Source organism: Chroicocephalus ridibundus, chromosome 3 (genome assembly GCF_963924245.1).
Source record: "Chroicocephalus ridibundus chromosome 3, bChrRid1.1, whole genome shotgun sequence".
In the NCBI taxonomy this organism is placed as follows: Eukaryota; Metazoa; Chordata; class Aves; order Charadriiformes; family Laridae; genus Chroicocephalus; species Chroicocephalus ridibundus.
In genome coordinates, this window is record NC_086286.1 from 4,305,645 (window position 1) to 4,332,254 (window position 26,610).

The 26,610-nt window shown below is 47.8% G+C and overlaps 1 protein-coding gene across 1 annotated transcript in view; it reads right to left on the reverse strand.

Moving 5' to 3' along the window:
- Window positions 1–26,610, reverse strand: part of PAK5 (p21 (RAC1) activated kinase 5) — an 89,414-nt gene that overhangs the window by 18,804 nt on the left and 44,000 nt on the right. The window contains exon 2 of the mRNA XM_063331261.1: window positions 18,306–18,520. Coding sequence (XP_063187331.1) covers window positions 18,306–18,509 — 204 coding nt within the window. The 5' untranslated portion in view covers window positions 18,510–18,520. The remainder of the gene's footprint in view (window positions 1–18,305; window positions 18,521–26,610) is intronic.

Here is a 26,610-nt window from a genome sequence, read left to right on the forward strand (position 1 = left end):
ACACGTGGCTGCATCCATTTTTCAGCATGGAGCTCTGAGCCACGTTTATAAACACCCCACAAGAATAAGATTAAGGGCCAGGGCCATAGATCAGCACGGCTCTACTGAGAACACATTTGCTTTGCTGATTCGCTTCGCCTAAATATCTACGGCTGTATCTTATTTAACTTGCCGAGTTTTCAAACAGGGTCACTGTGGTCACCCCAAGGAGACGTCCCTCGGGGAGCTGCAGCCTGCCCGCGTCGCGTGCCGAATGTGGCCTACTGGACACCAACTGTGGCACGTCAGACACAGACCGTGGCACATCGGATGCCAACTGTGGCACACCAGATGCCAACCACGGCGGATCGGATGCCCACCATGGTGTCCAGCCTGGCCACTGGCCCTTCTTCATTCGTGCAACGCCAACAGAGGAGGCTCCGCTCCAGGCACGGTGAGGTTGCTCCACCCCTGCTCGAGAGCACGCTCGAAAGCTCAGACTTTGTCAAAATATACATTTCATCACTAAGAAAATTACTTTTTCACAAAATTACTAGCAATGCACTTCTCTGTTATTCAGCAAAAGGCAGCTGGGTAAAGCTGGGCTAGGAGCAAAGTGGTCCTGACCTCACACTGACCCCTGCTCTGATTTATGTCCGTAATTACTTGCCTAGTTTGCTATTTTGAAGCTAGCGATACCGAAACAATAGGACAGTGAAAATAAGGGACAGCAAATAGATCACTCCTTTTGCCTCCGAAGCCGCTCAGCAAGACGGGAGGCATCGGTTTCGTTCGGCTACAGCCTCTTTGGCAGGACGACTGCGTGATCATTCATATTTAATTATCGCAGAATAAACCAGCCACGTTGGACAATGAAATGCTTATAATTGAAAACAAGACTGAAATGCCCAACTGCCACCCTGCTCCCCCTGTGCAAATGCATGCCAAGGAGTAAAATGACAATTTAATACTCTCGGCGGGACCGGCCTTCACAAAGGAGAGGTTTCCTGGAGCAACGCGCGTCGTGCCGGCACAAAAGGACCTCGGGGCCGGAGGGAGCCCCTGGGAGCAGAGGAAAGAGGAGTTCTCCCTCGGCTCCTCCAAGCAGATGCTCTCTGGAAGCAGGATTTTATCATACAGATGCCGACGGGATTTGCGGGGGCAGAAGAAGCACATACAAGTATCTAAGCCCACGTCAGAAGGCCGGTTTAGATGGACGCAGTTGAGGGTTTACGTGTCAGTGAATTCATCGATGAGAAAACCCTGCGGTTTAGGGATTTTCTGCAGACAGGTGCCTGCTTGGGAGCCACCTTTTTGATTACGAGGATTTTAAAAAACTACCAATTAGTAAAACGGTCTTGTAGGAAACTCCGGTTTTCCCAAAAAAGCATTTGCCACCAACACCCCAGTCCGATGACGCAGCCTCGGTTAGCGCTGGGGCTTCAGTGCCGTCTCGTCTCAGCTGCTGAAGTTAAGGGGATTAAGATCTAAGGACCTTTTGTTTTCTGCCAGCACTCTGAGGACGGCCACTGGCAGACACCGACTTGCAAAGGGTGATGGCTGCAATTTCCACCTGCTTCAGGCTCCTCTCTACGAGTAAATTAAAAAGGGCCAGCACGAAGGGAGGAGAAAACTTACCTATCCCGGAGGCACATTTTCGACACAATAATCAGTGCTTTGTTACTACTAACAACAATTATTAATATTATTAACAACGAATTACTATAGTTATTTATTATTAACATCAATAACAATATTTCCATTTGCTTTGGTTCCTTTTTAAATTCAGCACTTCCCTAACGTGAAAGGACATACATTCTGGTGAGACACCCTTTTTGCAAGGAAACATCCAGCATTTATTCCTGTGAAAAGAACAGCAGTGTCTACAGAGCAGATAATTTAGGAATGTTTCGCTGAGACCCTCCGAAATACACTACATGATCGAGTATTTTGCTATTTGAATAGAACTTAAGATGTTTACACACAAATCTGAAACACAGTAGATGCCTCCCCGGTGGGCAGAGTCAATTCAGCACAATTCACTAGGCTTAAAAACCAAATTAAAATCCCAAAGCAGGTATTATTCTATAAAAGTAATAAGGGTAATTACTCTGTAAGGATGCCCACAGGGCACCAAAAATTAAAAAATAAAATCGAAGATGTTTATAAAGAACAAAACATATGCTGGGCCAGGAAAACCTGTCCTGAAGTCATTTACTACAGAGAAGGCGTGTGCCGAGGGCTCGCCAGCGCCCGCGGCTTCCCTGGCAAATGCAATACTTGCAGAAAGAAGCCAGAGACTGAAAACTGCCATAACGAAATTCCCAAAGCAAAAAGCCCAATGTACCCAGGTTCCAAGGTGGAAACTGCTGAGGTGGGAGTCGCGGCTGGGGAACGTGGACTCCGGTCGCCGCATCGCCAGGCTGCGTGCCGCATCGGCGAGCAGAGGGAAAACCTCCCGGGAATGAAATATAACAGCGGGAATCACAAAAGATGGAAAATTCTAGCTCTAACTTAAAAAGCAAAACAAAAAAACTTGAAAGAAAACGTTAACAGTAAAAGGCTACATTGACAGTGACATAAACTGTTATCCTGGTAATTAGTTTCAAAGGAACTGGACTAGTTTTTGCAATTTTAAAGGCGAGATTGAAAAGAAGAAATTGTGTTTCCACATAAAGAGAGAATTCCATTTTTCCTCATCTGAATTTATACAGAAATCTTCCTAAGATATTTTTAACCCCTTACCACTCTTCAAATTTTCCAACTTAAATAATCTTTGAAGTTGCTGCAGGTAAAGTAGATAGTCAAAAGCAAAGCATTATCCGGGAAGACTGGTGGGCTGAGATTTATGAAGCCTTTTGTTTCTATCGCGATCATGTAGCGGGGACCTGCACAGCACCCCGGCACGCACGGGAGACAGAGACCGAGCCCTACCGCGGGTGCAGCTATCGCGGGGTTCACCCCGGAGAGATGGGATTCGCTATAGTCCATACCCCGTGTTTAGTTATTAAAGGAGGTTTTTCAGCGCATTGCGCAATTGAGGAGGGATCAATGTTCCAACAGATGAAGGAGCGCCGGTGAATTTTATGCTGCCGTTACCGTCATACATTAAAATCAATGGGGCGCAATCTCTGTGAATTAAAGCGCGGTGCTCTGAAGCTGTAGCTCCCGTTCCATTTCCATTGCTCTCTGGACAGGTTTGGCGTTTGCTCTGGAGCCCGGTGACAGCAGACATCCTTCACGGCGGTTCTGTAGTGGTCTGTCCTCCGGTGATAAGCTATAATGGATCTGTCTGTAAGAAATGCTGTCTTGCCTTGTTTCCGAGAGGAGATGAAAAACAGCTTCTGCGCTCAAATGCTGTATTAACCTTGACAATAATGAAGTGGGTAATTAACTGTTTTGCCCTAATACGACCTTGCATTTATTGTCTTTAAAACTACTATACTTTACACACTTGTTAGGAATATATCATCCTTTGTCCTCCCAGAGCTGTGTGTTCAGAAGTCGATGAGGATTTAAAATCCTCAAAAAAAAAAAAAGGTCTTAAGGAAATGTCACCCTTATAAACATCCAATCTAAACTCTGATTTTGCTTCTAGCTGGCTTATCCCCTCATCTGCATTAGACATAAACTAAAAGCACAGCCTATGCGTTTCTGAAAATCCATTTTTTTCTTACGAAAAGGTGCATAAAGCACAGCTGGTCAAAGTAATCTGAGCGTAAGTGATGGACGTGTGGGTAATTTATCTTCTTGTGTCTTGCGAAGTTGTGTTCATGACACCACATTTTCCTCCTCAGTAGAAGTAAACGTGAACTGCACTACCTTGGGGAGAAAAACTCATCCTTGTCATCACATCAGAAGGAAAATTCTGGCTTTCTCTGGAAGTAAAAAGGTTTTATAGGTGGGGCCAAGGGCGTAAGAGGCGTCAGGGGTCTGCATTTGATCTGTTCGCACCGGGAGAAGAGGCGGCGGGATCTCAGACCAAGCACAGTCCTTAGAGGAGCTCAAAATAGCTGGAGACTCTCAAAACTCTTGGAGACGGCCGCAAGTGTACAAAAATATCTCCCACTTGTACAAAAGTATCATCTCCCGCTTGCTACCTGACAAAACGCCGCAGCTGCTCCGGGCTGAGCTCCCCAGTGTCTTTTGGTGGAGCTTGTCCGTAGGGGCTGGACTGAAGAGGTGAGACGAGCTGCCCCCATCGGGTTCCCGCTGCTGCACACCAGCCGCACACAGAGACCCACGACATACGCCCGTCTACGCTGCAGACACATTTCTGGGCGCGCATCGGCGCCGCGGAAATTTTTGTGCTGCTGCACGGCAAAGTCGCTGCGCGGCGGAGAGCTGAGCCTGGCAACCGGCAGCCTTCGGGTGCCCACATCCAGTACCCAAACCGTTCTACCTAGGCTGCTTTGATTAATTAACCTGATACTGGCAAAAGCACAAGATACGAAAGGAGCTGGGGAAAAACTGGCATGGCCACATGTTAATTATTGGAAGATGTAGATGATGATGATGATGCACATTGACGATGTAGAAACGCAACCGACTCCGCCTGAAAAATATATATATTACTTAATGGATCAAAACAAAGGTACAGCTAAAGGTTTGGGAGAAGTGTAACACGCTTAACACCACCCCTAGTGCCAAGCTGGTTAAAATTCTTCAACAGTAAAATGCTGGAAGACTACGAAAAAAGGCTAACCAAAACGGCACTGTGTAATTTGTCAGCCTTCACAGCAGTTTTAAAAGTTAGTTGCCATAGCGACGAGAGCAACATTTCATTATAATCACATTCGCCAGTAATTCTTTTGGCATTTTAAAATATAGCAACTTTAACAAAACATTTAGTTTTAAAATCCCACTGAAATATCTACATTCTAGTAACTTTTCCTTTTTTTTTTTTTTTTTTAAATACACAAACACGGTTGTTATATGTCATTTGCAATGCTATTAGAGAATATTAAATGTCAAAAATAATTATTGCGGGTCTACTTAAAAACACACTGGGTACGCGCAATTTTCTATGTAATACGTATACACAGATCTCTGAGAGGCACAACAACCGAGCGTGAAATGGGACTTGAAAGTTTTAGTTTGAGGGAGAAAGTTATTGCACTTATTCCTGATGAGTTATACAAGCACTTTGCGGCGAGAGGAATGGAGAAACCTCCAAACCACCGTATTTCTATCTCACAGGCCTTAGGACGCTTCAAAATGAGATGGAATGAAAAAGTAAGCTGTCCCACAGATGAAATTCCTCAAAAACATTAACTGCGGGAATTTTAACTGCCCTCTTAAAACGCGTTGCGTTTTCCTAAGGCCGATGGCAATTGTTTCAGCGCGACAGGGCACAGAGTGGACATGCTAAGCCAAAAAGCTCTACCAAGCCACATCAAAGACTGCAGGTTTTTTGGCCACATTTTGTATAAAATCCATCCATCAACGTCCGACTTTCCTATTTTGTCAAATCAACGTTTTCCGGCAGAAGATCGCTGACTCGGAAAGCCTGCGGCCAGCCCTGTTGATGAACACCAGCAGGACCAGGTCCCTCGATCTCCCCCTTTCAAAGCCACATCACCTGCCAGCGCCTCTGCGACAGTGGAATTTTCTTTCCCGCCGCCCAAGGAAGCTGTGAAGCAAATCCAACAAGATTTGCTGAGGCAGAGCTGTGGTCCAGCGACCGCCAGTGTGGCTTCTGCAACCAGGCAGCACCCGTGGTGGTCGTGGGGGAACCCTGGAGTGGTGGCACCCCAGGGCTTTCCAACAGGGCTGACTTCAGAGGCTGCTAAAAAACACAAAGCAAAGTCGGGGACGTTTGGGCCAGATGACAGAAATCCATCCCTCCAAGAAACACAACTCCATTTTTTAGTTTTGTAACACCAAGACAGGAGCAGACTGGAAGCTCGCGACACATCACAGCTCCAGGACTAAAGTTTGCCGCAGGCAGAGCTGTGTGTGACTTGAACAGGTTTATGTCCAAATAAAAATGACAGAATTCAGGGCAGTTAATATAAAGCAATTAAGCTCCAGTGCCTCTAAGTGGTACCTCAGAAATCCGGGCTCGCGAACTGGCCTGTGCCTGGATTTCGTACGTGCCATGGGGAGAGACGTGGGAATGACACCTTCCGCACTGCAGCTCCTCTTCCTCGTCCACGATGCAGGTGCAGGGGAGGGGAGACGAAGCAAGAGGCGGCAGCAACCCTGAGGCCTCTTCCCGTTCTGGCATCACCATTTTCTAAGCAAAATGCATTGCAAAAACGCATCTTAACCTGACCGCCACTCGACGGGCTCTGCTGCCTTTGAGCTTGGTGGGACCATTCACATCAGGGGATAAACTGCAGGGAGGTGAGACAACAGAAGGACCACAGAGGGGCTTGGGGCAAGCCCAAGCGGCTGCAGTTTTCTCAGACCCCCCCTGCAGTCACAAGACAATCTTCAAGAATGTCGCATCTGCCAGTCGTCCTTGCATCTAATATTTGCAGCCCAGACTGTTTTTCTGGGTTTTTATGTGGGGGAGGTGTGAGGAAAATAAAACCCAATTTTCTCAACAAAAGGCACGAGAAATCGCAAGAATTAAACCAACGCTCAGCCACCACCTCCCCAGATACTTCAGCTCTGACAACCTACCGCTGCGCCGCACCGGAGCCATGGGTCTCCCACGCGGTGCCGACGCCGAGACACCCACCGACACTGCTTCTACGGCACAGAGCCCGTATCGCACATCTACATGTGATTAGAGCTGGCAGCTGGTGGGGCACAACGTCCTGTGGGTCTTCCCAGGGCCGATACGCGTGAAAAAGAAAAGTCTTCCTCCAACCAAGGCGCACGATACCACGGCAGATTTTATTCTAGGGGACAGAAAGGCGTTGGTGTGGGATTCTCACGGGGAAAAGAGGGTGGGTGGTGTAAAAGACAGTGCCCCATCATTCCAGTCTGGCTCACCCCCCCTACGTTTATTGCAAGGACCCCCGCGGTACAGGGGCACTGACTGCCGCCGCGGAGAAGGCAGTTTGCTCTTGACCAACAGCAGCAATTAAAAAAGCCTGAAGAGAGGGACGGTCGGTAATTCCTGAAGTTGCAGGGCAGCATAAACCATCTTTGTAGCTCAGATGACACTTCCCTGGATGAGGTTCCCCTCGTGCCCTGAACATGCCCATTAACAAATGCAAGGCTGATGGAGCATTAACCCAATTAATGATCCCGGCACTTTTTTTCCTCATCGAAAGATTTCTGGCTGCCGTTTGACTGAGCTTTCTGAAATATTTAAGTAAATTCCAGTTTGATAAAATTTTACGCTAGGGAAGTAATTGCCTTCATCTGACAGCTCTGGCAGTGGGGCGCTTGCTTAGGAGGGCAGAGGCTCTTGGGTCACCCCGCTGCGGTCGCGGTCATCTCCCCGCTTTTAATTAAAATGAGGATTTTGACAGTCTGGTCATTTAGAAGAAGCAATTTAAACTGCGTTACTTTTTGCTGTGATTTACCACAACAGAGGAGGCTTTACATACGGCAGATGCTCGAAGACCAAGTCAACGTTTCTGTTTCAGAGCGTAGGGAGGGCGGCTCGAGAAGCTCCTTGTGCTCTGCAAGCTGCGGTGCCGGGTTGTGAGTTACCTTCTCATTCCATAAATCACCCGGCGAAGGCAGCGAGGGGCAGAAGATGCTGATGAGCGCCTCGGTCCCGAGCGCCGCGCAGCCGGCGTTTCGCAGATCGACGGGGCTCGTCTCCCACGAGCCCAACAAAATGCTGCTCAGGGTCGAGACGCTCACTGCAATCACAGCCCCGCGGATTTGGGATTAAAACCCTGAGGAAGGGTGGGGTAATGTCTGCGGCGTACTAGCAGGGAAGGGACCGTCAAGGTACAGTAGGAGAAATCACCCTGCAGCCGGTGCCGTGCCGAAAAATGCCTCGGTCCCACAGCCTTAAAAACAGTGAGAAAGTTTCAAGGTAATTCACTAAAATTGGGCGTTCCTGGCCACGCATGCGTAAGGTGCGCTTTTCAATCGGATTGATGTCTCTGAGTATTACGGGCTCCTGCTCTTCTGAAACCTCGCTCTCCGATTTCAGAGAATTTAGGAATTCGTATTAGCAAAATAAAACCGCTAAATAATTTCATCAGCATCGTAAATTGCAGTATTCCTTCTTCCATGGAAGTATTGCAGCTCTCCTTTTCAAGGACAGCTATTCAATGGGAAGCGCAGCACTAGGAATCCTCCAAGTAAGCGGTACCAACTCCCGTCACGCGATTTTCACCTGCAAACGTGGACGTAGAGCAAAGAGTGACCCTGCGCAGAAATCTAACGGTTAGGTCAAATTTACAAGGTGGGTGAGAGGAAAGACATGAAGAGCTTCCTGATCTGATGTGTTAATTATTCACTCTCGTAAAGAAGTGCAAATCAAACACCTTCTCTACGGGAACAAACCGAGGCAGAAGATTTCGGAGGATGCTCCGCAGCGGAGTACCTTGCAGGGGCGATGCCCAGCACGGCACCACAATATCTCATTTACAAGAAACCGCTGAAACATTTCTGGGCTAATCTCGATTTGATTCGATTTGCTGGGCTGCGCCGCCGCCAAGCGCGCTCTGTCCCCAGCGGCAGATTGGTCCTGACACGCTTAATAAATTAATCTGCCTGACAAAGTGCTGCTCCCTCCCCTTCCTCCAATTCCCCCCGGACAGCACGGAAAGTCAGGAAGAAGGAGAAGGGCCGTGCAGCCGCTGCTGCTCAGAGAGCAATGGGGCTGTTCCCCCCGGCCGGGAGGGTGGGATGGGACTCACACCCTGCCCCAGAGCATCTTCCCGGGGTGGTTCATAAAAGCCAGTGTGTTTAAACCAGATTTTTGTGCCCGTATATCCCAACGCTTCCTGGAAAGTGCTACTTCATATGGAAGCGTAAGCCTTAGCACGCGTTAGTCTGAAGGATCTTCACTTGCACTGCGCTTGGTGGAAATTATTAAATGCAAACTAGGACACAGACAGCAATTACTGGTTTGTTCAGCCTACAAAACTGTAAAATCCAGTAAAATTCCATCTCGTGCTATTCTTTTAACTGTGTGATCCTGATAACTAACTAAAGCCTAGCGGATCTGATCTTGGCAATTAAAGAAAGCAGAAACGCTCATCCTAAATACTTGTCTTCTGTTCACTTTTCTCTCTCCAAAGACCTATATCTGAAGTGCCCGTTTTTTTTTTCCGACCGGCACAGTTTACCCCACGGACAACAGAAAGGGCATTTAAAAACCTCTGGAGGCAAGTCAGCGTTGTTCCCCCGTAATACACAGCGCTTTCCTAGTGTAATTGCATCCTGCGTGAAGGGGAAGACAAGAAAGAAAGAGCAGCAAAGCACTTTCTAATGCCCAGAGAGCCACCAACGCCCAGATCTAATCGTGTCCGAGCAGGAGACAGAAAAAAACACACACCTACACCTGGAGCTTCGGCTCCACAGGTAAGTGAGCTGCTTGGCAACATCACTTTCCCCCTGATCCTACCACTCTTCTTGAGCTAAACGCTGCTGGGATTGAACAAATTTGGCTGTTTGGTTATAATACAGAATATAATTTAATGGGACTATGGTTTCTGTTCAGGACTTCGATGGACCAAACCAAGTTCGTTAGTAGACCTAGAAATAAATATGTTACAGAGATGTGCAGAATTTGTAGTTATTGAACGATTAATGTCATCGCGTGGTTAAATGGAAGTAGCAAACACTGCCCTGGTGCCGATATCCAATGCAAATGCTGCACGGCCAGTTCTATAAGGAAATCCTCTCCAGAGGCATGTTACAAAGTGGGCTAAAACGCCTACCTTGAACAAATGCCGTCAGGATGGCCAAGCAGGTTTCTCATTACTTCTGCTGTCTGGGTCCGCTTTTGACACGTTGAATTGAGTTGAATTTCTAGAGTTTTCTTGCTGCCACCTAGTGTTTCCCGCGGCCGGCCACCAACGACATTTTCCAACATCAACGCAACCTTCTATCTGAGGGACTTCAGCAGCAATACTGAGCTTCGGCCAGTCCATGGAAATACAAAATCTTCCCGGGATGTCTTACTCCATCGGCTTTCTCAGCCAAGCCAAGCGAGAGCTCTCTGGACTGTTCAACTGAAGCTTGGTAAAACTTGGTAAAAAAATTCGGCCTTTCTACATGTTTACTGGGGACAGCGTTTACTGCGTACACTTTACCATCTATTTTCCATGCTTTGCTCTGGGGGATCCCTGCCGCAGTACGGGAACCAGAAGGATCCCACCACCGCAGCAGCCTCCCCGAAGCACCACCTTCGCCTGCCCAAAATCCTCCTTTTGGCCTCAGAGATCTTACGGGTCAGCGTAGGCACAGTTTTGGAGGCGAAAAGCTTGGCTAAACAAATGGGAAGGAGACAACACCCACGTTAGCGGCAATGAAGCCACAGTCCTCCACCTCCCGGCAGCCAGCTGGGAGCGCGGCTCATTTATCAGGGCAGGCAAACGAGTGAGAGGAGTTACTGGAACAGTTTCCTATAAATTTGTCTTCGGGGACTAACTTCCACGTTAAAAAAAGAACCTGATGACGAGTGTCCTTGCTCAGGATCTAATTCCTGGCTCGTTTCAGGTTATATAGGGCTACCTGGAGAGTATTCCCAGCCTGGTATTCCCAGAGGAGACCAGATTCAATTTCTCAGACGCTGACACTGAGAGTTTGCCCCTTTTACGTGTAGACCTACAGGTGAACGTGTCTCTCGAACGTTAAAGCAGGCTGGTCTGCCTCACCAGATGTAGACCGTGAACTCCGAATTTACCTTCAATCTTTACTTAGCGTATTGCAAACCCACGTAAGCCCTCATTAATAAAGCTAAAGCTTGCCTCCGACAAACAGTATTACACCAACACCAATATTGCCTAAAATCACAATGCTGATACAAACAGCATTTAAAAACATTCTCTTATAAAGTCACAGAATCGTCTCGGTTGGAAGGGACCTTTCAGGTCATCGAGTCCAACCATCAAGCTAAAACTGACAAAAACCATCACTAAACCATATCACTAATTATATTAGAGAAAACTGCTTTTACCCACAGAAGTCTGTAATCTATATTATTGTCTCTTATTGCCCCAGGCCCAGGCAAAGTGAATCCTTTCCCACGTGAGCAGCTCAACCCAAATCAACGTCGACTGTGGCACGAACAAAGCTTACTCAGACGATGAAGGATTTCTGAACAACACCCTCAGATCTCCACCCTGCAGACAGCAAACTCCGACACTACTCCAGGGAAGAGCCCCATGAGCAGGTGTAGGTGCCAGTCTGCCCCCAAGCATCTGCAGGAGCAGGGTATCGGTCGCACAAGCTTCTCCAGGGATGTCAGGGGCCTTGTAAAGGAGGGACATGATCAGCAGGTAACTGATTATCACCCCTCCGAGGCAGAGGAGCAAAACGATGCACTTAAAGCCTTAGAGCAGCGATGAACTTGTCGACACGGTCCAATATGGACCAAAGCATCGTTCCCCACCCAGCTCTATCTGCATCAGCTAGAGGGACCACCTTGGAAAACCACACTTCTGCAGGCATCACTCCTGGGTCATTTGAGCACATTTAAAGGACAGAAATAAGACGGAACGTGAAAAACTTGTTTTGCCACTTAGAGTATTTATTCTGGGTAGTGGGAGAGGATCTTTCTCCTGGCAACCTTAGTGTCTCTCTAGGATGGCCAGGTCCTGCTTGTAAACCCTGATGCTGGTGTCTACAGTTCAGCTGCAGACGGACCCTCCAAACATACCTGGCTGAACCTGAGGGGTTTGATACAAGGGACAAATATCTTGGTCAGAAAAATTGTGTGAAAATTTGATTTTCTGGTTCATCGGTTGAACTGAAAAACTGAGGAACGTTTTGTGTTTTCAGTCCACCTGAAATGATAACGATGCTGATTTTTCTTCTCCAAATGAGGCTCTAGAAAACCAATTTCAAGTCGGGCTGGATGAAGTGCTTCAGTAGCATGAAACGCAATGGTATGAAAATGGAAGAGCTGCTGCTAAACAGCTGAGGAGGAACTTTGCTGTTCAGAAAGCCTGAAACTCAAAACTATAAAAAAGAACTGAGACTGCATCAGTTAAAAGCACTGCGGGAAGAGGTGCCTCCTGAGGAGAGGAGAAGGAGAGGGAGAGGAGGACAAAACTCTAGGTTGCCAGTGTGACACTGCAGTAAAAAAAATCCGCGCACCAGTTAATGTACTTTTGACAGAGACGAAGATGTATTAATGTCACTCAATATACATGGGTATGGAGAAGACGTGAGGAGGGTGCAAGGAAAGGAGAAACTAGTATTGCTGGAGCAATGGCACTCCTCTCCCCTAACTTTTGTCCTCGGCCAGTTTTTCTCCTCACCTGACCTCCCTGCCCAGGGTCCATGGGTGGAGAGGGACGGGCAGGTCCCACCATGGTGGTGCCAGAAGACGAGTCGCTGTAACAGCCCTGCTCGGGGCTGCTTCCCAGGGCGCTTCGCATCCGAGGCTGCTTTGATCTTTGAAACCAAAATATTTCATTATTTTCACAGAAAACCCCGAAACAAACAATTTCTGATCTCTAAAATGTATCCTCTTCCAGCTGACGCTCTTTACAGTGAAACTGCATTTTCCATAAAATGAACTACTCATCTGAAACATTTCTTCCTATCCTTCTCTTCAGGCATTTTCTCTCTTGTCGAACCCAACTTCACAGGCAGCAGCAATATTCTTCTAAAGGACTTAACGTAAAAACGTATCATTTTCTGAAGTCAGACAATCAGAAATAAACCCCAAAGTTTCCTCTGTACGATGTAGTCCGTATGAGAACATATTAACCTAGTGATATAAATTATAAAAAACTTCTGAGCTGTGTACTTCTTGCATTTATTTGTACCGTGGCTGACTTTTTTTCGTACAGTGCTAGATTTCCTGCAAGATTACACAAAATTGGCAACTTGGCTCTTCTCGCACCAAGCGAATGTCGCAGTAAAACACGTCCATGGACACTAGGTGGCATATTTGTATTATATCTGTACAGGGGGGTATGGAGATTAACTGAAATACTATTGTCGCTTAAAAACATGGTAATCAAATAGCCCTCCAGAGTGAAGTATGATCCCTTCGAAAGAAAAAGCTTCTACTTAAATATGTTGCAGTGGTTTCTTCTGGCAGCGTGTAGCATCAAATGCATTCCTGTTTAGCAATCAAAACAAATTAAAAGTGGGGCTGCCTTACAGGACGATTGCAAATCTGACCGTAATCTCTTGCAGGTGAAGATAATCACAGAAGAACTGAGGCTGGAAGAGACCTCTGCAGGTCATCCGGCCCAACCTCCTCAGAGCAGGGCTAATGTCAAAGTCTGGTCAGGCTGCTCAGGGAATTTGTCCATCGTATTTTGCCCTCTCCAAGGGCCGAGATCCCACAGCCTGCCGTGGCTGTTGTCCTGCTGCTCAACCACGCTTGGTGGTAAAACGTTTTCCTTTTACCCAAAACTTCCTATGCTGCAACGTGTTGGCTCTTGCCCTTTTTGGAGACGCCCCCTCCACCTTCTCTCCTCCTAGCTGAGCATGCGCCAGGCCCAACCTGCGATTGCAAAGCGTGTAATTAGGAAACGTGAGTTATTAAGCTTGAATTTTCATGATGTGGTTACAAGGAAGGCCCACGAGATGTCAGCAGCTGTCCAGGTCCTATCCCGGTAAGAGCAGTGCTGTGGGTCCGCAGCATCCTGGTGGGATGGCAGCCAACCTTCTTCAAGGCAGAACTTCACACTGTCCCATCTAGAGAGGTACCACAGGAGGAGTAAGTAAAATGAAGGAGCTATCAAGAAGGAGAGGTAAAAATTCGGGAGGGTGAGGAAGAGAGGTCAGGACAACACCACCTTGTCCACCTGCCCCCAAGCAGCGGGCAAAGCTTTCGAACAGCTCTTTGTTTCTAAACCCCCCTTTTGCCTGGTCAGGCATTTCCACCGTGCAAATCCACGCGGGAGGAGAGGGCCGGGGCTCATCTAATGAGAGCTGAACATTCCTGACCGCCCAAGCCCAGACAAGGACCCCTGCTCGTCTCCCCTCTTTGAGGTTTTTGGCCGCTCAGCACCGCTGTGCGCGGCTCTGTGCACAGGCTCGGTGTCCCCCATCTAAGTGAGGGAAGCATGTAAACGTAGGAAAAAAATGACACCTTAAATGAGGCTCGGATTTCATTGCTGGAAATACTTTAAGATTTCCATATCCATCCCAAATAAGATGGGGAAGAGAAATGCCTGCTTTTCCTTCTGTCAACATGCACAGTAAACAGAAGCTTTGATTTTCAAGCCAGAGCTATCAAAAAGGCCACGACCAGCAACTCATTTTATGATTATTTTTTTCCCTATGTAGGAGAGAAGCCGAAATATCGCAGTAGAAGCTTAGAAAAGTTTTAAAAATTACACTTAACTCACCAGGAACGGGGTCAAGCTTTGAGAGGCACAAGTGAAAAAAACTAAACCTAATAAGCCAAAACATAGATTAGCCCACTGAAACATGAGGTTTAAAGAGAGAGAGGAAAGCCAGCGATCCCGCGGCCTGTCCCCTACAGAAATTCTCTGCCCTGCAGCACCCACACGTTGCAGGACACCAGGTAAATGAACTGCTGCGGGTTAATGGGACAATTAACGTGCGTCTCAAATTAACGTGCAGCTCAGCCCAGCCTCAGGGCATTCAAGGGCCTTTTGGTGAAGTGATGGAAAGGCCGACGTTTTCTCTATTTTTGAGGCACCTCAACCCACATGGCACAGAAGAGGCTCCTTCCATTCTGCTGACGATACAGCATCGATGTATTTTGCTGGCTGAACACCGGCCCCTCTGCATCACCAAGCTGTGCTAATGCTATCTCAGCAGACGGTCAACGCCACGTGGCAGCGAAAGCCCTCATCCCCTTCTGAGGGAAGAAAATAGGGCAGAAAATTCACGAAACGTGTGAAATCCCACCACGTGAGCACGGCTGGATTGACTGCAATGTGCTCACGTGGAGATTCCAGCAGCAAGGACTCAGTCCTCTTGATGCCTCTACATATTTGGCCACCGCAACGCTCACAGCCACCTCCCTCCTTACTCAAGGACAAGCCCACCACCATGTCATCCTCAAGTTGGGTACCTTGATCTTGCTGAGGGCGTGGATGGGCGAGACTACCCAAAGCAGCAACGAAAGTAAAGCGATGGAGGCTTCACTCACGTACCAGCACAGGCAACTGAAAAATAACGCCAGTGCGGTGTTTTTTTAGAAACAAATGACATTTTTTTCCTCCAGGAACTTGACAGAAGTGAGGAGGCTCAGCTGTTGGCTGCGCTGGGAAACATGAGAAGGGATTTTAACAAGTCTTCAGCGCCGTCCTGCTCCCACTGACAGCGGCAGACATTCAAGCGTCTTAACGGAGCATCTTTACAAAGCCGCTGCTAAGCTCTTTTGGCAAAAATCCCCCAAATGAGGGTTCTGGTGTTTGTTCTCCTAATCTTTTGAGCAGAGTGGAGAAACCACGAAGAATGAGTTTTGCCGCCTAAGGACGATGCATTTGCTTTGTTATTGACCCTGAAGCTTTCCAAAAATCAAAGGGTGACAACAAAATGAAGGTCCTGCGTAGCGTAACAGTGATGACGGGCCGAGCGTATTGCGTGCTGAGGGCAAACACGCAAAACAGGAGCTCCGGGTACACACAGGACAACTGCAAAGCGCTGAAGCAAGAGGACCGAGAGGCCTGGCATCAGGATCTCAGACTTCATGAAGCCTATTTTAAGTACAGGAAGACACAGACGGTTCACTTTCTTCATGCAGAGACGTTTTCAGTGGAAAATCAGCTTTTTTTGAACCCCCCCTTGTCTCCACACCCCAAACCTATCATGATCACTGTCGCTTTCTATTTTTCATGACATTTTCTGCCGCGTTCTACTGCCTCATGTTAGCATCCGAAATACACAATACTGTGCTGGTATCTGGGTCACCCACACCGAGAAGGGGAATCCCATTATTGTCTCTCCTTGTACTTGAAATGAATGAATTTGTACAGTCAGCTCAGCTTTGGATTCAAACGCTGATATTACCATGACAAGCCGCCGCCACCCGCGTGTAGAAGCACTGCAAGCCTTTCATCCCAGCCGACGCAGAGGCAGGGCGATGACATCCCCCAGGATATTTGGGAGCCCAGGGCGCTGCCTCTTCATCGTCACGGCCGCTGCCTTTGAATATAGACGGAGCAGTGAGAGTATTTACCATTTATTGGTTTTACCCAAAGGGATACGCTACGTACCATCAGATCCTATCTGCTTTGCAGACTGAGAAACGAGCAAACACCACTAACTGGGAAAGCTGCAAAACCTACACAAGTCAAGAAAAAGTCTTTCCCTTCCTCTGCTTCAGCTTTGGGTGAAGCCCAAAACAAGCAAAACGCCAGTTCTGTCTCACAAACAAGAAACCGTGCTCCCAAAGCCTACCTCGATGACCTGCGCTACTCTTCAGTCGCCAAGGAGCACCTGTTAGCAGGGACACTTCTGCCTCACGCCGTATGGGTAATCCACACTGACGTAATTAAAGAGAGAAGAAATTCAGGAGTGCAGAACAGCGAAGCCACAGAGCTGCTGTACAACCAAAAACACGGCACAAACCGACTCTGGCCAAACGCCTCAGCCTGACTTAATACTGGGACTCAGGACACAAATATCAACCACCTTCTGCCACACCTCAGTGCGTTCACAAGTGCGTTAATTAAACCATCAGCTGCTGGCTGGAAAAGAGAAAAGTTGTAAACGGTATTGAGATCTTGCAACCTTTGGCTCCTGCCTTGACGAACTGCCAAGCGTATTTTAAATCTTCAGTTCTCACTGAAGTTATGAAACCCTCAGTGCCCAAATAACCCTTCAACTGAACTAAAGGTGCTGGTGCATGTGCACACATAAAAAAATCGCCTAAATTAAACGATTATGCTGAACTAGTTTAGTGACATTAAATATTCTTAAAGTGGCCACAACTCAGTTTCTCTCCATAACTTAAGTTGTACCAAGCTACGCCTATGTCCAAGACCCAGAGCCATATCACCCGTATGGTGCTGAGAAAGCTAATACCATTTTAAAATGTTTTAAGCTTACGGATTTATGGCTTCAGAACAGCAGAAAAGAGATGGTACTGCTGCAAGACAGTAAACTGAATTTTTTTTTTTCATTTTAAAACATCTTTATGCATTCGTGTCAAAACATCCAGGGGTGTTTTTGGCGTTAAGAAGGGCTGTGGAACAAAGCTGCTCTCCTCCCTAGCAGGAAAAGGTTTGCCTACCTTTTTCCTCGTTATTCTGGGCCTCTATTATGCAGTACGCTATTTTATTACAGCAAAAAATCAAGACTCTGGTTTTATCCCCCTTGTCTTGTAGCAACACCCAGCAGTCCTGATCAGCAAGTGATGAGCGTCCTTCGGGAGCAGGCAGTAAACGCAAATTTAGCAAAGAGCACTTATCAAATATAAATGCAGGATCTGTGCTCTCGGGATTATCTGATTTTCCCTTGCTGCAGAAAAATCCCCATGAAAATGAAATCCTAAATTTATTTTGCAGCTGCGTGATGGCAAGATGTACATGGCCAGCAGCGTATAGGCTACCACCGCTACACACGTGCGATTTACTGGGATGTTAGAACGCGCAAGCACAGAAATGCTGTTAAATCAGGGCAAATTTATCTACTGGAATCCCGAGCCTCTAAGGACGGGGATCCCAGAGCCGCACTGGTGCCCTGTCCAGTGTTTCTCTACCCTCTGAGACATGTTTTTTCCCCCAGCTGTCCAGTCTGAACCTCCCAAGCCACAACCTGGGGCTGTTTCCCCTCATTTTACTACCCGGCGAGGAGCTCTCAGCTCCATCACCTGCGTTGCCCCCTCCAGGCAGCGGCGGGTGGCAATGAAATCCCTCCCTGAGCTCCTTGCCCGGCTGAACAAGCAATTTAATTTTTTTCCTTTGGTGTACTTTTCCATCTCTCCTTTGCTCCAAACTGCCTTTGCCTAAAGCATTGTTCTTAAATTAATTATCAAGGAGCTTTACGCTGCAGAGGAGCATCGTTTTGGGCCTCCACCGGGACTTGGGGCTTTTTCTTCTGCAGCCCAGGAGCGTGAAGGCACAGCCCCTGCAAGACCAGTGACTCACGCTCTTCTGGGACGTTCGCACAAGTTTTATACATATAACTCTTTTTCCTTGCAGCTCTACTATTAAATATTTGGATTTGCAGCTCTCTCCGTACGCGCACGCTCCCCAGCCGTGCCTGCCTCCTGGGACAGCCACCATCGGCATCACTTCATGAAGGTTACATGCAATGAATTCAGGGAATTCGAAGGTGATTTTGCACGGTACCTTCATAGGCGCGAGCTGGATGGGAGTGATGCATGAGGGATCCACCATAGGCTTTGGCCGGTTCGCCGTGTCGGCCAGCAGGCTGTGCCACTGCTGAGGTAGTCCCGTGAACTTCTGCTCCCGGTGGTCGAAGCCAGTGTGAACCCGGTGCTCGAAGTTAGAGGGCCCAGAAATTTCAAGCCTTTTCTTCTTCTTTCCGAACATGGTGGAAAAATCTGGACAAGCCATAGGGAAACAGGAAAGAAGAGGGGGAAAAAAATTAATATCTTTACGCTTTGTTGTAACCTGCAGCCATTGCCTCTACTGTATGGATGATTTAATAGATGTTATTAGCCAAATATCTACATGAATTTTACTCCACACATAACGCCTTTGAGATCTATGCAAGGAAAGCACTTACCTGACCTCCTCTCACAGGATCTGAGATTTTAAGAAATTAACCTGGTCTCTAATCTAGATATGTTCATAATACTTTATGAAACAAGGAAACGCCGCTATTCCCAGGAGACAATCTCTAGAGAGAGCTGGGTTGAGCTGGCTGCCTGGTAGAGCTAATTGTTATGGCACTTACTGTACAGAAAGTGAGCGTTTTGGTCAACTCTTTAGTTGTTATTTCCTGACAAGAGTGGGTTTGTTTGCCTTCCTCCTGCCTGCTTTGCCCCTCCTGAGGAGCCCAGGGAAGGCAGCAGGACCATTTTCAGGGCACACAGGGAGCACGGGAGATAGCTGGGGCAAGAGAGGTCTCAGAGGCAAAGTGGAAGGAGGCATGAGCTGCGAACCGAAAGGGATGAAGGTATTTGCCCACTCTGATGGCGCAGGAAATAGCCAATACGCCCCCAAGCTGAACTAACCCTTGGGTTTGGTGGGTCTCACCTTACAACAAAGCGGAGCCTAATGGTTATATCGAGTCAAGTTCAGAATTGACTTTCTGAAGGACCCCAGACACCTGCTGTGTATGGCCAGGAGAAATTCCTGGCCCCAAGGAAAGAGACAGAGGTCCTGTTGCTTTTCAGTGAAACCCTGTCCTGTCCTGGAAAAACCCTCTACCTGCTTTCTGCTCTCTCAAAATAGTCCTCCACCTTGATCTCATGGACTCGGTAAGACCTTGAGCAGCCATCTGCCTGAAACAGCAGCTGGGCGAGGAGGCCGGCAGCTCCATAAAACCTCTCGTATCACCGGGGAGACCCAGCTGTAAAGGTGCTGCCCTGACTTTATGATTCAGGAGGCGGAGAGGAGAAGCTCAGGGAAGAAAATACAGCTGCATTGCTGCTGCAAAAAAAAAAAAAAAAAAAAAAAAAAAAGGGAAGATAAATCAGGTATTTATTCCACCCTCATTCCCTTTTACCAGTTTATTTAAAGATCAGGTCCATTATTTGAAAATTGATTGCTGGCTGCTTTATGAGTCCCCTCCGTGCGTTTGCAGGTGGTTATGTCTCCCTTGCGTGTATCTTCTTTAAATGGAGCAGACTTGCTCCTGTTGCCCTTTCTTCATCTCCCACACCTTCCACCTTCCTCTGGCTTTGCTCCCCTTCTCTCAACTATCTCCAAATCTCCAGCCCTTCTGACAGTCCCTCTCCATCTCTGTTAACTCTACTATCTTCCTCACCTTCATCTCCTGAAAACTCTGATGATCGCCCTGCTATCTATCCCTTTTTCCACTTCCAACATTGTGATCTCCTTATTTTTCACGTCAGTGGCACGTCGAGTACCTTGTGGCACTTGCAGAGGTGCTTCCAGCCTAACCCAAAGCTGTCACGGTTGGTCTCTGGTCAAAGATTATTTATTTTCAAGGCTCAAACAGAAGCAGCCCATCTTCACCGCCCATCCGCAGGGCTCCACAAATCGCAGCCAGCTGCAGATCAATGGCACTGGATTGATTTCATTCACCCTCTGGGATGTGAATCTACGAGGCCTGTTGGAGTCACATTTTGAACCATCGGCTCTTGACAGGTACTTCTTCACCTGGTCAATGCCAGTCCTTCCAGGGTTTCCCGCTGGACTTGCATCCTAACGCAGCTGCGGGATGCTTGAAGTCCTCTAGAGCCCCAAGCAACGTCAAATAAATAAAAGCACATCAGCTGGTATACCACATATTGCCTTTTTAAAAATATACAGCAGATTCATTCAACAAGATATTACTTTTTTTTTCCTTTAATTGCTCTTTGATACCTTACGCTCTCTTGCTTTTATACCATCGCAGCTAGAAGCAAATGTGAAATTTGGCCCAGCGGGACCTTCAGGTTCTCAGGAGAATATTTTAGTCTCAAACCCGATGCCAAGGCCAGGTTTTTGGACGGGGATGGTGTCTGAAGCCTGGGCAGTGGGACTTGCTCCCCTCTTTTGACTGCAGCTCATGCTTAGATCAGTTTCAATTGCCCGTGAAGCTGCAGCAGGAGAGGCAGGGAGTAACACTGGCACCTCACGCTGCGAGGGATGGATTCAGCCGTGCGGGCAGACGCACAAATGCTGTGCATCTTGGTGGCCAGAGAACACCCCGTGTGGGGCTGTGCCTGAGCAAAGTGACCCAGGAAACCCGGCTGATGGTGGTTTCATCCCTATGGGAGTGGAGTAGGACACCCCCCACGGCCACCTGGCCAAGCTCTGCAAACAGTCTCTTGGTGCTACTGAAAGGACCAAAGCCTTGACCGGTTTTTAAAGGTATCAATAATAAATGCTGTGCGCCGCTGCTTTGCTCCATCAGCCAGCAAGGTCTCCGTTTCACTGCAAAGCAACACTGACATCTCCTTGCTGTGGTCCCTCTAAATAACTGTAACTAATATACACAGCAGTCGCAAGGGAACTTCGTTTCCCCTGATTTCTCCCACAGAACGGGACTGATGCCACTTGTTTTCCTTAGCTGTCTAAGGATGTCGGTTTGGGGCCACCAAGCCAGTGACACCTCCTGCTCCTGGCTCGTAATTGCCCTGCTTCAGTCCCTAACAAGGTGCTTCTCCTTCGACCTCAAAAAGGAGAGGTGATTTAAGCTCTTTGCCATAGCTTTACCGATACCATACAAAAAATAAAGCATTTACTCATTTAGGAACGGAAGCAGAAAACATCCTGGACAAGTGAATAAATGAGCACGGTACCTCTTGTTGCTAAAATGATTGGATAAGCCTTGGAGAGTTAAGTGGTTTGGAGAGAAATGATGGGCCTCTCCAGTTCCCTAGGATGCCAGACAGTACGTATACAACATAAACGTTATGAAATTTCTACCCAGAGCACAGAAGGCATTACATTAAAAAAGAAGTTCATTCAGGCACCTATCCATTCTCTGCCACGCAAAACAGCAAGCCTCTCGCGGTCATTAAGGAAACCCTAATTTCCTAATGGGATTAGTTAGGAAAACATCCCACAGACAAGGGGGCAATCGCCCGCACGTAGCGGAGGCAAAGGGAGGTGAGTGGCCGTGGGGCAGCGAGGTGGGGCTGCCCGTGCCAGGGCACTCACCCGGCGCTTAATCCCTCCTGACAGCCTCCGACGCACCCCTGGTCGCGCCAGGTCTCTCGGCAAATGCCATCTCTCTCGGTCCAGCCCCCGCTGAACGAAAGGCAATGAGGTGTCGTACTCCTCGTTTGTCGGTGTTTTCGTGGGGATGAGCACAACCAGGATGCCCGTCCTCTACTTGCACGTCCTTTGCCAGTGAACGGTCTGGCTGATTTCAACACCGCGTACGTGGCACAAGGGGATACTCCACACGAGGCGGCCGGGGGAGCCTGTCCTAACAACCGCTACTACTGATGGCACTGGGTTTAAGCTGGCTCCGGAGGAAAGGAAAAACAGGACTCGTCATTATGTGGCTTTAATGGGGTATTTCTGTAGAGAGTTCACTTATCCTCGTGCTGAAATGACGCAGCACATTCATTTTGCATTTACAAACAGGAGGTTTGAAGGAGGCAGCCCTTCAGTTTCAACGAACAAGGAACTTAGCGAGTGTGATGGTGTGCGACCAAAAGCCAAGTCTGTTCTTCACCGGGAAGGCCGGAGGGAAGTCCGTACTCAGCTCAGGGCTGCGATGCTGAGGGGCTCCTCCAACCCATCCTCCAACACCAGCACAGGAGTAAAGACAAGGGACTTCCTTTACCAAAGCCATGATGGAAAAAACACGGAGGTGACATTTACTGGAGGAAAACACAATACCGGAGAGGGAAATCAGACTGTGGTACCACCTCGCCTGCCAACGCCGGCTGAGTAACCCACAGCAGCACTGGTCCCAGCTGCACCACTGGGGAACGGGGAAGGATTAGGGACAGGAGGAGAAATGCGTGAGCTGTGCTCTGGAGATACAGCTACCCAAAACCTTTCAAAATGGCAGTATTTGTGTTACTCGAGCTTCTCCCCAAGCAAGGAGCACCGCCGGCTCTGCTGGTTTCTGCTGAACAGTCGTAACACAGCTCCATCCAGCTGCTGCAGGAACCGAGGCAACGCCGAAAGGCTGCTATGGGGAGCAATCACCGCATCTCGCACTTAATGCTGTTTCCTGTAGCGCCTGACAAATCCAATCACGTGCTGATCAGCACACCCGGCCTGATAGATCTACGCCAGACTTGGCTCCTTTTCACTTCACTCCTTTCTGTGCACAGAAATAATTCACTGGGCACCACAGTGCCATGGGCTCCTGGACTGGCCCAAACTTCATGCGTCACCTCCGATGACAGATGAGGTCCCCACAGTGCCATGGGCTCCTGGACTGGCCCAAACTTCATGCGTCACCTCCAATGACAGATGAGGTCCCCACAGTGCCATGGGCTCCTGGACTGGCCCAAACTTCATGCGTCACCTCCGATGACAGATGAGGTCCCCACAGTGCCATGGGCTCCTGGACTGGCCCAAACTTCGCGCGTCACCTCCGATGACAGATGAGGTCCCCACAGTGCCATGGGCTCCTGGACTGGCCCAAACTTCGCACGTCACCTCCAATGACAGATGAGGTCCCCCCACACAGAGAAGATTCCCTGGGACCAAGACACTGCCCATGCAAGGTGTGAGACATGGACCAGCAAAGCAAATCCACCGTCAGCTACTGCACCATCATTGTCCTGCCTCCCAATCACAAACGAAGGTCTTTTTCCAGCAAGAAGTATCCCACAGCCCTACCCTGGAGTGAGAAGGTGGCAGTATTAATTTGGGTGCCAGGGGAGCCCATGCAGGTCCTCCCATGGGGGTGTCTGTGCTCAGGGCAGGATTTCCAGCAAGAGCCCTCCCAGGATAAGTTAAAGCCTTGCCCAGCTCCTGTCCCCAAGCTCACGTTCAGAGGTGACAGGTTGCTCTGTCTGTTCTGTCTCATACACCTGGCCCCATCCTGGGGGTTTGGTGGGTTGTCCCTTCCCTGTGTGTGACATCAGGGGACACTCGGGGGGACCGAAGAACTGAAAAGCTGAAAAGTCCAGATTTATGTAAATAGCCGCAAAGAAGAAAGTTTTGCACTTAGAGCATGTAAAACCCGAGACAGGACAAAAGGAAGAAAGGATGCCTTCAATCCTGAAGTTAATCGTATTCTGTCTCTTTTATCATATCGTAAATAAGAGTAATCCAGTCAACCACCACCTACGAGAGAAGATTGCTCAACACTGCCTGACTTACGGAGTGCCAAACCCTGTTCTCAATGAAGAAGTCAGAGCCACTTTCTTCTTCCCCGCCCAGCAGCCATTATTTTACGTTAAAAACTAGGGAAACTGGAACGGCTTATTTTGTCTTGCAATCTTGAATGCCACCACGGAGCCCCAAGTGCACCTGCGAAGCACCGACAACGGCTCTTGCCACCCCAGATGATCCCACACTGAGCAAAGGTCTGTGAAATTTTGCCATACGTAAAAACACTCAATAACCTTATAAAGTTAGTAACTAGAACAACGAAGCGAGAGGGGTATTTTTACTGAAAAACGGAGCTTTTAATGCTGGCGTACCATAACTACGTAAGCCCTATTTATTTTTTTTATTGATATTATTTCAGCAGCCAGATGCTGTGTCCCACTAACCCAAGGAAACCACCTGTGCCCAGCAGCTGCCCAACCCTGAGCCCCCCGGGAAGCCTGCAAGTGTTTCTTATGCACCCCAAGGCAGCCAGACAGCCAAAAAACGTTAACCAAATGCTTAATTTTTAAGAACTTTCAAGAAAACTGCTAGCAACACAGACTGCAAAATGGGAGATGGGTGTGGGTCGCTTTCCTTTGATAATTTTTACTTACTAATAATAGTTTTTCTGTAGCACAAGGACCTCAATCATTCCGCTCCAGAGCAAACAAAACACAGTAATACATCATTAGCTTCGCCAGCTTCTGTTCCCGCGCTCTGATTAATTGTAACCTTTCCCGATATTTGATCGCAAATGAAAGAGTATGAATTGTGAAGCGCAAATTAAATTAACGTGTCAAGCCAGCTTGCGTAGCCAGTACTCCAGATAAATGTGAGCTGGGCTGATACTCAATCTCAAGGAGAAAGGAAATGTCTGGTCTGGACTGACGGCAGCATAAATCGCTAAGAAATACCCTGTAAGCCAGAGGTAAAGATGACGCTGGTTCTCCTTCAGCGCACACTGTTGCGAGTGAGTCCCCGCCGCTGAGGCAAGCGGAAGGAGACCAACACATACCTGCGGATCTATACAGCTACAAAAATGAGGAAAACGTTTATTTTTTATTTTTTTTTTCAGTAAGGAACACCAACCACAATGGTTTTGTGTTTCCTTTTTGTTTGCTTTAAGGATGGTCCTAAGCTTCTCGGCGGGGACCCTCTGCTGGCGGCTGCAATCAGAGCACGAGCTTCCTTTGCAAAAAAAACCCACCACAACAAACCGTGCCTTGATTGCAGGCACACAGTTTTTAGAAAACTTTACCTCTATTTTTCTATTTTTAACTGAAAATACAGAGAACGCCACTCTGTTTTTCAGGAGATGAAACAAGCAGCAACATCAGGAAAAGCAGAGCGGACTGAATGAGAAGCCACTAAAGTTAATGGAAAGGCTCTCCAAAAACGCACTGGTTTCAGGTCAGGCCTGACACATCACTGACTCTGCGACGAAGGAGAAATCCCGTTTCGCTTCCCAGATAAGATACTCCTAAATACTTCCCTAACTCCCCGAGGATGTTTCTGGATGCAGAGGATGGAGATGAGCAGGAAACAGGGGGGCAGCTGCCTGCAGAGCACGTTCGAACGCCAGGCTGGTGGGTCCTGCAGTCATGTCTCGCGTTCATTCAGTCATCTATCTAGATGGAGATCCCGTTACCTCTTTAGACACAAGTAGTTTTGGATCTCATGAAAGGATCTGGTTTCTTTTGCCAGGTGGGTGGACGACACTGGGTTGGTTCATCTATCGAATTAGGAGAACGGGTTTCCCGTGATCCCTGCTGCTTCTTTACGATTTGAGCATTTCAATTTGGGAAATGACAAAATAAACCTTTAGAAAAAGTCCTGACATGCCTTACTGATGAGTTAAGATCACTATTTTAAACACCAGTTCTCTGATGGCAACAAAAGGGACCTACAAATCCGCAATGGACTAAGTCAGCCAATACAGCCTAAATTTTAATAGTCCTCTCTGTGCTGCTAAGCTCTTCTGCATGTAAATAGTGTCACTGATGAAAAATTAACCACCTGTGACCATACAGTTTTTCCAGCCTAACTCTACCTATTTAATTCAAAGGAAGTATAGAAATAGCATTGTTGACACGCGTCCACATGAGTTTTAGGAACAAAAAAGCTTGGCGGTCAGTAGGATACAACTTATTCCCGTGGATTTTCAAGCTGTTTTGTATTTTTTTGGGATGGGACATACTCATAAGTCATTTAAACAGTATGAAAATACATGGAAATGTATTTAATCATGGAAAAATACATAATGGTGGACTAGACCATACCTGACAAGCACAAAAATGCCATCTTTCCCAAACGCCATCTTTCTCGTTTACCCTAAGGCATTCCGCTTATTTCAGCCTCAGGTCAAACCAGCCAATTTTTCAGAGTTCCCGTGTCGCTGCACAATATAATAAAAATACATTTAAGCAACCGTAAGCTGTCCAACACTTGTCGTTGTCCATGTTTCTTTTCAATCCCCCACCACCTTGTTTACGGCTGAAAACGCCTTCCCTCGTCACAGCGCAGCAGGGTGTCTCTTGATAGCCGGCCCACGAGACATATCTAATAGAAAAGCGCAACAGAACAAAAGACGGGGAAAAACCAGTAACAAAAGGCGACGCACGCTTTGGGAGAAATAGTAAAAGCCGGTACAGAGTGGCCAAACTAGGACTGATGTACTCCAGGGAGCAATACTCATTCTTCTTATTGAAAGCTCCTCTTGTACGAGGACTCA